The 17799-nt window shown below is 42.5% G+C and overlaps 2 protein-coding genes across 4 annotated transcripts in view; both read left to right on the top strand.

The window, feature by feature from the left end:
* Positions 1-2290, top strand: part of LOC147752523 (uncharacterized) — a 53672-nt gene extending 51382 nt beyond the window's left edge. Inside the window, exon 3 of the mRNA XM_086971353.1 lies at positions 1490-2290. Within this exon, the coding sequence (XP_086827479.1) occupies positions 1490-1686 (197 nt within the window). The 3' untranslated portion in view covers positions 1687-2290. The remainder of the gene's footprint in view (positions 1-1489) is intronic.
* Positions 1-17799, top strand: part of LOC111267519 (uncharacterized) — a 265929-nt gene that overhangs the window by 80256 nt on the left and 167874 nt on the right. The gene's annotated exons all lie outside the window — the stretch shown is intronic.

Here is a 17799-nt window from a genome sequence, read left to right as displayed (position 1 = left end):
ATATATATATATATATATATGCCACCAGCGGCGGCAGAAGGCATAGAGACGAGAGTCAGTGAGCGAACGTGCGAGGAAGGAAGAGTAAGCGGCGAAAAGCACAAACAAAGAGACGGCGAATAAGGCTTATGAGAAGGGAGCAGAAAGGTGAGCGTACGTGAAAGCAGGAGGATGTTCATTTGCAGCCGTACTGCTACATTACTACCGAGTATTGCCATGTCATTGCGGACACAGGCTGCGTCGCTGTAGGAGGCGATTTGTTTGCCAGTCTGCGGTAGGCTGAGCCAGGCCAGGCCAGGCCACAGCGAGACCGGAGCACATTTGTACGTTTTGCCGCTAGCGCCTTCGAGAAAACAACTAGTAGCATCACCATCAACACCGTCCTCATAATCAACATTATCAGCAATAGTAGCAGCAGCGACAGCAACAGAAACGGCAGCAACAACAACAGTATCAACAACAACATGTGCGCAAGCTACCATAAACTCAGTACACAACATCATACACAGTTGCATCTAGCTTTGGAGTAGCTGGATTTCTGAAGGAGTGATCGGAGTGTTGAGCTGGTTGGCCTGTGCGAGCCGATATGGGATAGAAGGACTACGATGCGGAGATGAGAAAGGAGACTATGAAGAGCCAAAGAAGATTACCACGACGTCATGGGGGTGATGAGAAGAAATAAGAAAGATGCGCCATGGGCCAAAGATATTGTGCTAGCGACGACGGTCGTAATCTTCAGCCAATACTGAATACCCATAGTGGGTGTGTGTAGCGAAAAAGAAGAGCTAGGTATACAGGGGTGTGGCGAACAGGCAGCACACAGGGACCATTTTCGGCATGTGGCCTGGTACATCTCTTTTCTCTGTGACCTCGTTTTCCTGCTGTTGGACAGCTACCCCAAAGACACAACGAAACAGAGGAATAAGCACGTAAACGAAAGCGACAGAAAAAGAGAGACCGACTAGTGATACGAAGAAATCGAGACAGGCAGTACACTGCATAGAAACATGCAGATGTCAGATATTGTAACCAATATTGCCCTCATCTGCGACTTGAAGCGACAACATAGTATCGCATACTATGGTACAACAGTCAATGGACAACATTTGTAACAGGTGATAGCTTATACTTAAAACTTGAAACCAATGCATTTCCGTTCTAAGGATGAGCAAAGTTTTTTAGATGCTAAGTTTAGCGTATCAAGCGCACCTGACTGAAAAATATTGAATATTCAATTAAACAGAATACGCATTACCCTTTCCGGTGAGGCCACAGGAGTGTGTCACATATTGTAAATATGGCTTTTTCATGCACAATATTAACAAAATGTTATAATGCTAAATTATCTGCTTCTCTCCAGAAAATATGAAAAATGATTTGTTTATTGAGTACATGCATATAATTTGCGTGAAATGCCGCGTCGTTTGTCATTTACATATCGTTTACAGTCAATTGTAAAATAGCTTCGTTTTCATACTGGAATTCACAGATATCGTCACTTGTTCACGAGGTGGACGTGCACAAAACTATTTCATTCAGAGCGGCACTGTGATGTTAAACAGCTTTAACAAATGGGTCGGAGGAAAAGGAGCGCCAAAGAATCGAGTTCTACTATCGGTCGGCACCTTAACAGCTGTTATGGAACCTGTCGACCCGTCTGGCCTGTCGGCGATAGGAGGCTTGTAGATGGCCGGTATGGTTAAAGAACGGGGGCGACGAACCGCAAACGGCAGAGAGGCTAGCGAAGGCTGCAATACGCGGGGTGTCCCAGGTAAATAGCTCGACGAAGATGTCTTCTAGCAATTCAGACAGAAATACTCTCCTGAGACCAGGAAAATGACAATGTAACTTGCAATGGGAAGATATTAGCTACGCGTAGAGGTTTTCCCTTAAGTCACTTTCTCCCTGTCGTTCGCTGTATGTGTGAATGGCTTATCTTCTGCCCAGCCCAGTTGACCGCTCATCTTCCCGTCCGTCCCTTCGTCGCTTCTGCGTTCGATTGTTCGAATATCGTGTTGTGTTATTGCAGACAGAGCGAAGGGCAAACTAGCCAGCTAGGATCAACAAGAAAGCTTTGGCCCATTTAATAGAATTGCTACCTGCTACTTCGTTACTGGAAGAGGAGAAAAGGTTCTTGAAAATATTATTTCTAGCAAAAAATAGACCGCATGGTCATAACGCAAAACAGCAAATACGCATTGTACACTAAATGCTCTAGATGTATTAATAAAAACACAATGCTTGTGAGCTATGTGGCGCAGATTATAAAAAACGAAAAGTAAAATTGTGTTTCCCCAATTGTATCATTTTATCTGCTATCCTTCATTTACTCTTTTCCTGTTAAAGGTTGCCTGACTATTACTGGTATTATTAGAAAGGTTTCTTTTTATTAACTAACCAGTATAATGTCAGTGGCATATAGTACTATTCCATACATAGGTAACTCCCTCCTCGAGAAGGTCAGCGCATGTGCGCAGTGTACTCTTGCTGCTCCAAAATCTCTTGGATGGCGGCGTATTCAATTTACGATCTTCACTACTATTTGCGTTAAGTACTAATTTCATTAGCCTTTAAATCTGTTATATACAGCTTGTGTATTTTCATGTAAATCAAAAATAGCATCTTCGCAGACATCAATTATATGATTGATTGCTTAGATTATGAACCCAAGAAGTAGAGTAGTGAGAAGATAATCATGGGTTTTCGAACCTAGGATAGATACTTTGTAATTTGACCAAAAGCACAAAAAATAGGCACACACAACAGTTTATTTAACTTCGCTGCTGTCGTCGCTGACCTGACGGCTTGATGCAAAGACCCTTCGCGACAAGTCCACAACGTTTTGGCAGCCCATCCTTAGACATCTTGCATATACACTGTCCCGTTCGCTTTTATCAGCCTCGTTTTTGAACGGCCAAAAGCAAATTGGACGAACTGCCATACCTTTCCGTGGTGGGCGGGGAAAAAGGCTAGCTGGTTTAAAGCAAGAGGCAAGAGACGAGCCATGGTAGATCGGTCGACGTACGAGGAGCTCCCAAGAGCAAAGCCTTCGTGCAGGCGGCATGCTGGCTCTTCGGTGTCAATACATCTTTGTGCTTTTGTGATTATCAGATCGCACTACGCATTGACACTACTCCCACAGCACGAATGAACGAGCTCCACTTTGTCTTCTCGTCCCGAAGACCTCCTAGTACTGTTGCCCTTATTCGCAGCATTGACCGGTAGCTAGTTGGCTGATGCCGTTGGTACCAGTGGCGACTGGTCACCCATTTCCGTTGAGGTGAGTTTGCCCTTGAATGTAAGGGGCGGTCCCGCTGTGTCGTTAGAAGAGGTACAATCGCACACAACAGTCGGTGGTAAATTGACTCGACGTTTAAGGAAGCTGAAGTAACAGCAACTGCGCTCCATATTAGCGAGGGAAAAACGTAGTCGGTTGAAGTACGCGTGCTATTATTTAGCACCCAGCCAATGAATTGCCCCGCTCAGCCGCCCCGCTGATGCCGACACCGACTGCAACCAGCACTATCGTCATTGCCACTGCCGCTGCGGTCACCGCTCCCGTTATTCCTTTATCGCGAATCTCCAGCATCGCGCATGCAAGAAAACAGTGAAACATAAGCTACAGATTCTCTTCTAGCTCATCTTGTTCCATTTATTATATACAAACCCATAGGTAGCTAAACACTTTTCCATGGCCCTTTCATACATTTTCTTGCTTGCTACTCCCTTCATTTCTGTACACATCGGGTAGGCATCTACCTAGGTGAGCCCTTTGATAGTGACAGTCAAGCGTTGCCTAGTCTCGACTAGTAGCCACGGTCGACCCCCCTTCAAAAGGCTCTGCTCATAGGCTTCCACCCGGGCCGCCGGCAGGCCACTTTTGCTGTGTCCTACTTCGTATATCATACCTTCTTCATCCCGAAAGACCTCCCTGGGGACTAATGCACCAACATCAAATCGTCTGCAGCTCCTAGATCTTCTCGATATCCGAGCTTCTTTTTTACCCCAATTTCTACCTTTTGACTGTGGCAACTGTGGATATCGCCACGTCTATCTAAAACAAAATGCTAGAGCCACTTTGTCGATTGCTTCGAGTCGATCTTTTTTTCACTTTTCCGGTTTCACCAGAGTGCGAAGGACGGCTCAAATGTATGGGGTGTCTTACATATAAAACAGGAACAGTGACTGAACACTCGTACTGCCTTTCTTGTTGCGGCCTGTCTGTTACTAAAAGTTCACTATTCCGCGTGGAGAACATTTATTACTGCCGATCCAGCGATATCCCCGCAATGTGGCCATAATGAGAAGGGAGTTGATTCGTGTCAAAATGATGTCGGATGTTGATGCGTATGAAATTTAGCGCGAAACAATAGCGAATGATGCGGAAATCCGTATATACTGCGGTCGAATCGCCTAGAGTACTACATAGGCCTGAACAAGGCTGCGTTTATGCACATAATCTCTCAAAGGAATGAAGCCGTGTACGACGAGATATTTAGAACAACAAATAAGATATACCGATAAAGAAAAGTGTTAGGCGATTCTAGAAGTACGAAAATGGATGCTAAACGGTCAAATGTACACCTGGCGGAAAAACTTGTAACTAACACAGTTTCGAGGATTTATAGGTTAAATTATTCAGTCGGTACAATGGACAGGCGTGCGCTGGACGGATTACAACAAACCAAATGGTCTATCAAATAAGCTGATAGTGCAACAGTCAAAGATATTTGTGATTGTTAGTTTATGGCCGAATAAGATAGCTTTGGAGTTTATCTTCGATTGATAATTTAAACGAAACTGGAGCCTTTTCATTCAAGAACGACCATCTATATCTCGCAAATGTGTCAACTAAACTGTTTCGTAGTTCTTCATACGCTTGAAGAAAATATTTAGCTAAGGTAGACTAAACAAAGGGTGGGAGGGCCTTTTGAACGTCGATTTGATCGCTAGTTGTTGACGATTTGAGATTAATTTTTGATCAAATTACCTGCGATAAAATACGTAAATTACTTACGATATTAAAATTTGTAAAAGCTTCATTCATTAAGCTACGATCTCGCTTTCTAGGCACATATCGAATTGGCGTTGCAATCTATAGCTAATTCACATAACTAAAGCTCAAATGGCTAAAAGTCTGCAAAGTAACACTAAATTTATAATTGATTGACAATTACTACGCTTATTCTTGGAACGAATTGCACGCAAGGTCGGCTCATAGAACATTTAGGGTTTTTTGTAGTTTTATTTGAAAAGAGACACATACGTGCATATGGTATGCATTCGTCGAATGTATTAAAAGTACCATGAAATTTTGTTAGAGTATTTGTTATACGATCCTCGTTTGATGGTTGCCGGCTTATCGAGATTTCACACAAAACAGACTTATCATGTGAAGTGTTGAAATTTGAATGTAGCCAGGCGGAATAACGGTTATGACATATACGCCGCCTTGTATCAATGCGTTTCCATCTGTACACAGAAAAGACTGAGTAGAATCGTAATCTTGGAGCTCGTCTTCCTCAGACATGATCGTTTCGACTAGCTTATAATTTGGCATACGTGCGTGCCAACTGCATCAAACTTCAGCTAACCCGTCGCCTCTATACGGACGACTTTATCGGAAGATCGTTTGGTCGAGGCTTATAAGAAACGCCGCCACGGTCTGTGACACTACGCTGATGACGACACTGGATGGTGGTACTTATTGCTACATAATTCACCGGAGTATCCATTAGTGAGTATATATTATAGGAAATAAAGGCACAGGAAGCGAATCGTAGAAGGAGGCAAAATTATAGTTGGATCAGTAAGATACAGAAGATTGCTATGGAACAACTGCAAAGAAATGAACCCTCTTACTGTTGCTACTGCGGATATCGCTGCTATGGCCTTCGGCTTTGGGACAAACGTTATACGGATAGGTATGGCAATGCCGCCAATGCTGATCAGCGTTTTTTGGTTTGGCCTACCGTGCATCCGATTGCATTGCTCGTAGTCCCCCTCCGTGTTGAGGTAGGCAGCACATCCTGTCAATGGGGCTGTCACTTTTGTAGCGTACGTCTAGTACCCGTTATCTTGAGAACCCAATGCCATAGGATGTTTTCTCTGAGCGTGCATCACATTGCGTCCAATATCACAACACTCACCTTACAAACAGTATTCTAAAGCCATCGGTGGATATCGCTCGTCCTGTTTCCGAAAGCCGGACGCTTCGGGTGGCCGACAGACCCTCTTTACCTGATGCTTTCCTATGCGTAGCTGACTTTCCCTTTGTGTTTCTTACTAGAAGAAAAAGCTCGCTGGATTGTAAACGCATTGAAAGCAGCGACCTATAGTATTCTAGTTGAGGGGTTGGAGATGGCAGTCTCTGAAACACCCAGTCAGAAAGTCTTCTCGGTTGTGATTCACTTGGAAGAAGTCGGCTCGGTCTTTGTTTTTCCATAAACACAGGCCCTGCCACGGGCCCTTCTTTAAATATTCCGTCAATATTTGTCTTTTTGGCCTATTCGATATTCGCGTGGCATCATCGAATAGGCGCAAACCGGAACGTCGTTCTATAATGGCGTATGATAAAAAGAACGAAAAGTTCTGTATCACTGAAAGACAAGATCATTATTTGTAATCTAGTCTGGGCTTAATAGCTAACCTATGCGCATTTGAAAGAGACACTTGAGCTCAATAGTTATGCAATTTTGTTATGACCTAATATGTCCTTACATATACTAACCTCAGGGCTACCAGCATTTAATATTGTATTATGTAAGTACGCTGGAACGATAATAGATCGTGGATACGATTAAATAATGAGTTTTAAAAATTTGCGTGCCGTTTCTCCTCTATGGCTCCTCTTATATACCCTTACTGTGTGGTCGCAGCATTCAGTGGAAACGCACAAAAATGGACCGCTTTCAGTATTCCTGTGAATTGTACAGTCGCACAACAGAACTATCGCTGAAAAACGCTGACGATCATCCTTAAGAATTCTAGCTTATCTTCCTTTTGCAGGCATCTTTGGCGAGAACCTTAAACTCTCCTTGAATCTCTTTAATTATTATTAGCCTACTGCACGTTTGTTATAAGCACAGAACAGATGCGCTCGCAAACATCAATGGCATCTAGATTTCTATTATATATTATAGCAAAAAAATATCGTTTCGAACAATTTTCAATAATATTATAAGCTTGGCATTTGCGCTGTTAATTTTACTCAAGCTTGTATACCCATAAAATTTCTCTCTCACTCTTTTTTCCGTGACTCCACTTCAGAACGTCATCTCTGCTCTGTCCAAGGTTGGCTGGCCGAATTCCAGCAACATATGGGAATATAGGTTGGACAGATGGCTTCGACGCCTCCTACTCGCTGCCACTTCGCTCACTCTCCTCGGCATCACCACAATCGGGCATCAGCCGAGCCTCATGTGATTTTGACTTGAATTTACAAGCCGGCGATGGCCGGGGGCTGCAACGGGGTAGCAATGGCAGGCTTGGCTGTCAAGACGGCGTGTGTCAGTTTTCTGGACATCTATGTCCATATCACGGAACAGCGTTAGCGTTTTGTCCGCCGCCTGCCTTCACCCAGTAGCAGCATGCGTCAGCTTTGACACTGAAAGTTGTGGCATCGTCCAGCCTGTCGTGTTGGCGGGCTCTGGCGAACTAGCCTCGAAGGCATTTGGCACTGCTGTGTCCTGTATCCGTCTTCGCCACCCCCTAGCTACCCGCTTGCTGTTCACCCCAATTTTCACAAGCTTTCAACCTTGCAGTCGAGCTAGAGTGAGCTAACGTCTGAAGCAATGCTTTCTGGCAAATGCTATCCCAACGCTGAGTTGGTATTGGCCGCATGCTGGTTGGCAGGACTTCAATTTGGTCGCCCAAAGTTACCTGATTCAGTTTATTTGCCTTGTCCATCTGCGGCTACAGAGCTCCAGTGCTGCAGATAGTTCGGTTCAGTTTAGCCCACGCTTGCTCGGCTCAAACCGATTTACGCAGTTTCCCGCTTGCCATGACATGGCCTACTTTGTCTTGAGGTGCTTGTTGTCATGCATAAAAGTGTCTATTATTGCTCGTACATGTCTACACAGCACGCCGGGCAAACTCTTTTTGCAAAATGGATTAGAGGTCACTATTTCTAGTGCCCTTTGAAATATGCTGCGCTGTACCTTTCACGGTCACTTGAATCAACGGAATACGTCAAAGTAGGTCGGCACGGAATTAAAGTTTTGTAGTCGACAATGTTTGAAAATATATGGCATGTTATGGCCAAGTGTAGAAACGGGACAGACAGCGGGAGACAAAAAATGCTGAGTTGTGAAAGGTGTTATTAAAGCGTATGATCCGAAGAAGGCTCGAAAATTTTCGATGCGGAAATTCGTAGAGCTAAATCCCTTTCGGATAGGGAAGTCAAGACTCGCTGGTTCAAGCTCTACCATACCGATATACCAAACTAGAAGAGGTCTGCCTAAGTAGAAAAAGGTGTAACGGAAAAGCGTTAAATGCACCGTGCAAATATATTTGGTCTTTTTGGAGCGATGATGACTCAGGCGTTTAGATTAGTTCGCTCAGATAATTTGAAAAATCCTCGTGTACACGTATTGTAATAAACGAGTAATAACATTCAACAATGCTTCGCTTTCGAAAAGCTAAAATGCTTGATGAAAACAACTCATACTGCCTGTAACATTAGAGATAGATATAGTTGCTACCGTAATATTCAACAGTACCTGTACGACCAGGGGCTAGCAAGCCTTCAAGTATTACGGGACACAATGTCTAAAATAAGAAAAATAATAGACAAACGATCATTTCATAACTATGATAACTTCAAAACATCTTTCCCCTTTTCATCTTAGACGAGCCGATTTTTTCAATTTACTATAGGCGACCTATCATTCGTTCAGGAAAACCCTGGACGTTTACAAACTTAGAGCTTTAGATAACTTACAAACAGCATAGTTTTAGATTCGGAGAATAATCGAATGTGAGATCTTGTACAGAATTCCGCATATACTATACGTGTATAGTGTACTGATGTAGCACAACAGTTCTGATCCGTTCGTCAGGAACAACTATAGTTGGATAAGTTATATCCCACCACCAGTAACACTATTAGATCCTGCCTCATTTCCGCTACGATTTGACATACGTTAATGCGGCCATAAGCGCCGAACGAGCAATGCTGATGCCTGTTAGATTTTAATGAATGATACCTTTTTCTAGAACAAAACTGCAAAACTACTATACGTTTCGTACATACTGATATGATAATACAGCAATAGAAACTGTATGCCAATTGAGATTGACTGATTGATCCTAAAAAACGAGTTTTTTTTCTCATAGCTACTGCTGCCGCCAAATCTTCGGGTAAAAAGTAGTTGCAGTTCGATCGATTTGTGTGTCAGACGACGGATGCTACCTACATTGTCTGTAGTGTACTACATCAACGACAAACCTTCCCTACTCAAAACCGCAGAGGACTTTGTAATCGAGAGTTAAAACTTATAGTCAACTTAGTTTCACAGAGCATCTCGCCTATTGCGTCTTGCCGTCAGAATGACATAAGAAGATTTGATTTTGAACTTATCTATGTCCGACATACAAGCTTATGCTAAGAGTAACGAGGTATCCTAGAAAATCAACACGTCGAGGTATAATAAAGAGACTTAATCTCGTGGTTGACTTTGCCATGGAACGCTTATCGGTCATTTCTTTGATACCTTATGTGTTCAGCTTTCATTTGATAGATACGTGTCTCTATTAGTGGTGTACGTTGCTATTTTTGACACGCAACCGCTGACCAAAGCCATAGATAGAGCTCATTCGTTGATCTCAAGTAGTTTTACGAAATCTTCAATATTTTATTACCAGGTTTTCGACGACGATACCGGCGGCTTTATTCCGCCGTCAATGATCCCTAGAGACGTTATCTCTTATTTCAATTTACGGATAACCATGTTATTCGACTATTATCAAAGAAAAATTGAGCCAATCCTTATCAGGACAAATGATCCCCATTTTCAAAAGAAGATTATTTTGCGATGTCAGTAATTTTAGATCGATTTATTTGTCAAAAAGATTTTCTGATAAGCAGACTCAAGCTCAATGAGAAAACATGCAGACCGCAGTTGTATGTTTGCTTACAACATTAACGAAATTGGAATTTGGCAGCGGTTTGTCTAATACCCCAAGGCCATTGCAATAGAACTTGAATGCAGTTAGCGTGGTGGCGATTAGTTACCCCAAGCTTCGTTTCTACAAGTTATTCTCAAGAATTATATAATACTTTATTGGAAGATACGATGTATTTTACGATAAAGTTAACTTCAGATATTAGAAAGCCCTTGCTGCACTAACCCATAGGATTCGTCCCGCATATACTAAGTTATCGAAAAGCTGTTCACTGAATTTAAACCGAAGTACAGACAAATATTTTTTATACTTTTGAATAATATTACTACACTAAATATGTACCGTCTCTATCGACGATTTTCTGCCATTTTTGTAGTAATACCAGAGCTTCTGGGGCTTTTCCACGAAAAATTGTAGCAATATATTTTTGCACACATCCATTGAAACTAAATTAGCGTAATTAAAGCAGTTCTGCAGAGATCGAAACAGATAACAGTCTGCTTGTACAAAACCCGGTGTACGCATAAAAACTTCGTATCCAAGTTTCCTCAATTTTTGCCGGCTAGTAAAAGGCGAATGTCATCTGGCATCGCAATGGTAGAGAAACAACGCCTCTTCTGTTCACTATTACCGGTTGATTTTTGTCAATGGCTCGGTGTAATTTTATCAGCTGTTGACAGCAGAAGTCCGAATCGACCGTTTTCCAAACAATAGCAACTCGTAATGTACGCTTCCTATCTAGTCCCATTAAACACATATTTCTATAGCGTCATTTTAGCCTTTGCCACAGGTTATGAAGCGTATTTCTCTGTTTTTTCTGTTCTTCTTTCATTCACACATTATTGTCGTGTGTAGTTGATTTTTCACCACGTTTGTTTAAACTCTTTGACGAAAGAACTCTCTGGTGTTGTTTAGCAATGTTGTGGCTACTCGTGTGTCTGTTTTGCTTATGTTTCGCAATAATTTTATTAAATTTTTGTAATTAGACAACTGCTACAAAAATCGTGTTTTACATCGAAATTTCCACAGCGAATGCACTAGAATTACCTTTCGGCCATTTGTTCTGATGAACCATCTCGATCATAAACAGCAGAATTTCTTTTCAAAGGCCTAGTTGGTGGTTTTACTGTAGTAGAATTACAAATGGCGGCGATTTTTTGCGGAAATTTTATCCATTCTTAAGATCCTCTGTTTTAAGCCTGGTTAAAAGACCGCTTTGCAGGGCTGTAATCACCCTGTACACGTTGGAGTTCTATCTTTCCATCTTTAATAGACATCCATCGATTACCCTAATAATTCATGAAACGACGATCTGAACTTATCCAAAGTCTATTTGATGTGTGAGAGGAAGATCTAGTCAATAAAACCTGCTTAATGGCCGTTCAAGCGGGGTAATTTACGTTGAAGTTAAAACCACGGCTTGCACTGGTCTTTTCCTCTAAAGCCGCCTCGGTCGACGGCTTCAATAACAGCAGCAGTAATACCGAAGGCCTCAACAGCGGCACTCCAGTCGAAATAGCAATGATAGCAGTAGCGGTCGTATGCACGAACGGTTTTTTAAATGTTCGTTCCGTTGCGGCCTTTTTCAGCGATTCGCGTTTCGCTGGTCATTTGAAACTGTCGGCTAACGATTAGCCTCTTTCTTCCACTCGAGTTGGTTCTCGTCACTTCCAATTGCCTAGAAGCTCGGCACATCTACAACGCTATGAGACACTTATGAAAGACAAAATGGAACATTCGGTGAGTGAGCGGGAAATAGAGTTTACTCAAGTGAGTCGAAGGCCGGGCGAAATTGCGCAGCCCCTTTTACTCCGCCGGAATGGGGCATGCGACTTCTACACGCTCGCAGACACATCTCCACTTGCCTGCCACACTGCCAACCAGCTAGACCTAACCTAAAGCAAGTCACGGTATCGGAGATGAACCTTTGGCCGTGCACCAACGGTCGCCACTGCACAAGTACACATAAACTGCACAACGTCGGAGTTAGCCAGCTCCTGGGTAGACCAGAGTGTATGGTATTTTTGCAGCGCTGAGCTTGTATTCTCTTTCTCTCTCCCCCTTGGAAGTAACACCACAGCTACCACTTTTACTATCACTACAACTACCTCTATTAGTACTACGATATTACATTACTGCCACAAAAGTACGCAACTTCAATGTGTTTGAAGCTGGCGTTCATCCGTCCGTCGGCCAGTTGCGGATGATCTGATGATTCAACAGCCGACAAGCCGTCATGAGTGACTGAAGTAGGAATTACTTGTTGAGGCACGTCTTCTGCTAAGATTCCTGTCGAAACATTTCGTCGGCTTCATCCGGCTCCGTTATGGTGGCCGAACGGCCGAATGGCCAAAGGGTCGTCGAGATCGGCGGTAAATGCGGACTAAGCAGCAGCGGTGGCGGTGGCGGAACTTTTTCATTATGCTTTCGATGGCTCGCCGCGTCATCGAGAGTTGAATCTAAACGGGCCGGAGTCGACTGGTCCAACGGAAAATAAGAAGCGCCTGAGGCTGGCGAATCCGATCCTCCCGAAGGCGGGTGGAAGTCGGTGCCGCTACGGCAGCAGTTACCAATTCGCTCCTGGATTGGAGTATTTCGACAGTTTTCCGTCCGCAGGTTTGAAAGGATGCCTTGTCTAAAAGAGCGCTTCGGTTTGATTCTAGCTAGGGGCAGAGTAAGCGCACTTCGGCCGATCCAGGCAATCGCTTTATTGGTTAACTGCCCTCAGGACTCGAATCTCCCCCATAAATTCCCTCCAATACCCAACAAACCTCAAGCGCCCAAGTGAGCGAGACAGCTAGCTGAGCACCCTTTAGCAAGCACCATAGCCACTACCTCTCAAACGACCTTTCCCATAGTAGCACCGCTCTCAATTTGGCCGAAACTCCCTTCTCCTATTTTTTCATTCCCCTATCCAAGTTTGTCTCTTGTCGGTTTTGCGTTTTCAAGGAAGGCAGTCGAGACCACCCACTTTTAGGCCTCCATGGAATCCAGACTGCCGTCTAGCTGGTTCTAGTGAGATACTCTCGTTTCGAGCTGCCCTGCACGCCTCAGCGGGTGAGTCACCGTCAGGTCCTTCACCTGGCCTTTTGGCCCTGCAGCCAACCGTTGTGGGCAAAAAATTAAGGGGAGTATGAACAACTACCCATCGCATTCGAGCCTCCGGCGAGTTAGCGGACGAATGGCCAGGCACCGCAATGACGAAGATTAGATGGAACAGAAAAGAAAAGGATCTGCGAAAGGGGTCCGGCGCGCAACCGTTTTAAATTCACGACACAGTATCACAGATGGATAAAAGTACGCAGGTACAGAAAGTCGGTATCAATCAGCGACGATAATGTTGTCCGATATTCTAAGGCAAATTCGTAGACACACGTACCCTGACTTAATAAGTTCTTCTTAAGGACAGCAATTCAAGCAGATACTTTAAACAGGTGTATTTGAGGTGCAGATTGCATAGTGATATTTTAATGGCGAGTTCGACTCCAGTTGAAGTTATATATATGTATATATGACTCTACAGAAACAGGGTTTATGGAAAGCTGGATCAGTAGCAACGCTGGATTGTCAATATCACTAGACATGTCTGATATATCAGTAATTGCCAAACGTCGACCTTAAGGAACTGGTTACGATTTTCTACTTCATCAAAGAAATCGAAAATAGTAACAAGTGCTTTGCAGTACCAATGGCATCAGATGATATAAGGGAACAATTCGAATTAGAATACAATCCTAGGCCTCTAGTTGCAGCCATGCTTGGCGAGGCGCCAATCCAGAATTTATAACCTGTCCCCGTGGAACAATCGCAGGACCAGTCAATGCACCAACAAGAACAACTTTAGAACTACCAAATTCATTTAGCTAAAATAATACCACCTTTGACATTATCCTATTTACCTAACTACCCTATTATCTAGCTATACCCTAGCCACAGATACCGTTCGCGCATAGAACAAATATACATGCGTATGACAATGCTCAGTATGACAAATGCCGACTCGCTCATCTACTCTATTACATCCTGGTTTAATTCTATTTCAAGCGTTTACATTGTAACAAATAGCTTATACTTTGTATAACGGTAGACTTAGTTAGCGGTCAATTGAAATGATGGGAGTACATGAAGTACGTAAAATTAATAGATGGACTGATACGATTCATTTATTTCATGTGCAACAATGTACTCATGGGGGATCGGGTAAGGCTGAATCTTCATATGTGAGTTAGACTTAAACACGGACTTACGTACGTAGGTGATATCACAGAAAGGTGTGGCCCTAATGAGAAGTTGAGAAATCGCGCGTGGTAATGTACAGTACCCACCCACTCACTCACTCGCTGCTTGTTCAATTGTCAATTCATCTACGTTCGAGGCACGCACTTTGGGTTAAGTACTCTAGTAAGATTCGACAACAACGAGAAAGATTAAATTATCATACGCATATAGACAAAGCATAAACGGTAATACCGTCACTATTCCTATATACATATATATAGGAATTGGAAATAGCGTCGTAAACTACGAGCGAGTGCGCTTACTTGAAGCATGTGAAATCTAAACAAAAACGATACTTATTGAATATGTGTGTGACAATTTAAATTTTCACTTCGTTTACTTAAATTCTATTAGTTTTCCAACAGAGAGAATATATGTAAATCGATTCTCGGGTTGCCGCAGGCAAAAAGTCCCATTATGGTACTTACAACCGCTGAGGCGATCCGACCTTGACGAAAACACTATAGTTAAACATATACGTAGTCTTATCATGGCAACAACCTACGAAATTTAGCGAGATCGGCGTCATCAATATCTTTTGTTTGAAAATCGCTATTTTTTTTTTTACCGTACGCTAAAAAGCTAGTTTATGCACGACGGCGTGGCTGTTTTCCGGAACCGTTTTGAAGCGCTGTGGTCTTCAGAGAATACATATACATAACCGTTAAACGCTATTTCCTCTGTAGTGAAACGAATCAATCACGACTGATTATCATATTTATGAAACAGTTTTTCAGCGGCTTCTTTCTTGGCTAATAGCATCAAATCATTAACCGAAGGGGACTCTCGTGCATCTCTCTTCGACGTCGTACAGGGACGCAATTTTCTTGCTTGTTCTAACGCCAAGATGACCCGCTCTGCCGTCAGTTACTTTCGGCCCGGATACACCCTTTGTCTTTACGTAATACGGATCCACTGATTTGAAAGCACATACGTACAACCCTGTGAAGCATGGAAATATGGTTAAAAAAAAATTAACCGCAGCAGCTTTTATGTAATGTCGACTAGTCTTTTGTCTTCCTTTTATAATTGAAATAATATTTATTTTTCAATAAATTCATTTTAGTACACCGATTATCATGACAACAGAGAGGAAAGCTATAGCAGATACAAGCGTGGGTGGCGAGACAGAGCTAATGCTCGCTTCCTTCCATCTACATATGTGCGCTTTGTCATTTCAACATTATCTTTTTAGTTTGATTTTTGCCATTTTGATTTTTCAGGTAAGTTCATATGTGCCTCCCTCATAAACACACCATCGAAAACAATGCACAACTATAGCGCGTATCATGCGCCTCCACGCTTTTCCGGGCCAGAAGACAAGCGAGCAGGACAGATCTGAATGCCCTTTGTGCTTGCTCTGATGTGCATTGGCATCACGCTTCCTCATCATACCATTAAACAGCCCTCTTGCAGTAATAAGATTCTACAGTGTGCAGATCTCGAGGGTCACCAACTAGACCGCTCATACTTAGTAGGCAGGTCCCGTTAGTGACCGGAAGTCCTCTAGGCCCAGTCTGCACTCGAACCCTTCTGTGGTAACGTCGGAAATGAGGGTTTAATAAGGACCGCTTCGCTTCTGCTGCAAACGGTTCTAATAATAAGGCCGATGATAGTAGCAGCAGAAGTAACAGCCTTATCATTCAGCAACGAGTGCACCGAAGTCGGTAGTAGCCCGTTGTCTCCTACAGCTACGCATGTGTAGACTAGCGAACAACTTTTGGATGCCTATGTCCCACATCGTAGTCGTATCAGGCGCCAAATGTTTTACATGAAGGGCTCCCTTTTCCATTTCACATCTAGAACCCTATTCTCTAATTTTAGCTAAAGGATAGATACAAAGTTTACATAGAGTGTTCCTAAATACCATGTATATAGTACGTGTTATACATAGTGTGGTCATAAAGAAAAGTTCGAAAATTGCACCCATTTATATCCAATGAGCCCAGAGCAATTTGAGTCGAATCTCCAACTAATAACGGAGGCCATATAGTAGATGTCGTGCTACACCATATGCAAAATTCAGTTTTTCGGACCGTTCAAGTACTTGATCAGATCAGGATATTCTTCGATTTCTATGCAGGTTATATGTGGTTCTGTACATAACGATTTTGAGCATGTATGCATAACGCGCGTACGTAAGGGCATTGTACCGTAATAGAAACCTGCCTAAACTACAATACGGATCGATAGCGATCAGCATTGAAGGTAGACTATGGGATTAAGCTGTATGGTCATCATTGTTGCATAAAATGCAGACTCTGTTTGACATTATCTATGGTAACCTGTCGCGTATCGAAAAATATAGCATATGGACAATTGTAGGAATTACTACAAACTCCTAAAAAGAAATTGCAATGTTCGAACAAGAACTGTTTCGGTATACGGCTCAAGCATTTTTTACATGCAAAAATAGCTCTCAATAGACTGTTCCGCTTAGCTTGATAGCACTGCGATACAGGGGTATTTATAATAATAAACTTACAGATATACAGCTGCACGAAACTCTATATGAAGTTTGAAGAGGGACTAATAATCGGTACCGCACTAAGAATATCTTGAAATAATCAATCTTCAGAAAAGTCCATAAAATGTCTTGAAGTTATAAATGGAAAGTTCTTAAGTGAGATTGCTAGAGTGGTCCGAAAAACATCTCGCAAGATAAGAGATAGATGTGTACGAGTGAACATGTATGACCCCTTGTCGACAGCTGGATACGTTGGTAGCGAGTGAGCTTTTCATTAATTTGTTTTGAAATGTTGTTTTTAGTAGACTGCCGACGCCACGACTATGATTGACGAGTGCCACTTAAAATTAACAACTACGATTAATATCTGATTCTTTAATCTACACATTTAACTAACTGTTATCGTAGGATCAATGAAAAATAGAGGGAGCAGGGCCGAGCAGTAAACCCAGAATTATTCAGATACAATGGTTATCATGTTTGGGTACGCATTCGGATCGCATCTCAAACAATATTAAACGGTAACGCGGGCTGCAAAGCTGTAAACATTTATTATTTAGATCAATATCCAGATAAACTTAAGAGGCATATGTGAAGTCAGGTTGCATGGCTAGATACACGACAATTAAGTTCGCTGTGAGCAATTTAAAATTTGCTATTTGATAGAATTACTCATGAGTAGTTCAAAATTTTTTAACTTTTGTATTAAAACTTTTATGATTTGCTTATTGCTTTCAAAGTTGGAGGTTCCACTTAAGATAGCAAAAATACAGTTTTTACTAGCGAGGTTTATTCGTTACTCTGTACCATATATACATATATATATACACACGCACACACTTGCTTGGATATTTTCCATAACTTAACAAAGGCAGTACTGCTGAGTGATACCGACAATATTCATGTCAATTCTTCAATTCAACTTCTAT

This window comes from Varroa jacobsoni, unplaced genomic scaffold (assembly GCF_002532875.2).
Source record: "Varroa jacobsoni isolate VJ856 unplaced genomic scaffold, vjacob_1.0 scaffold_1196, whole genome shotgun sequence".
Taxonomy (NCBI): Eukaryota; Metazoa; Arthropoda; class Arachnida; order Mesostigmata; family Varroidae; genus Varroa; species Varroa jacobsoni.
This window is presented reverse-complemented; position numbering and strand designations above follow the sequence as displayed.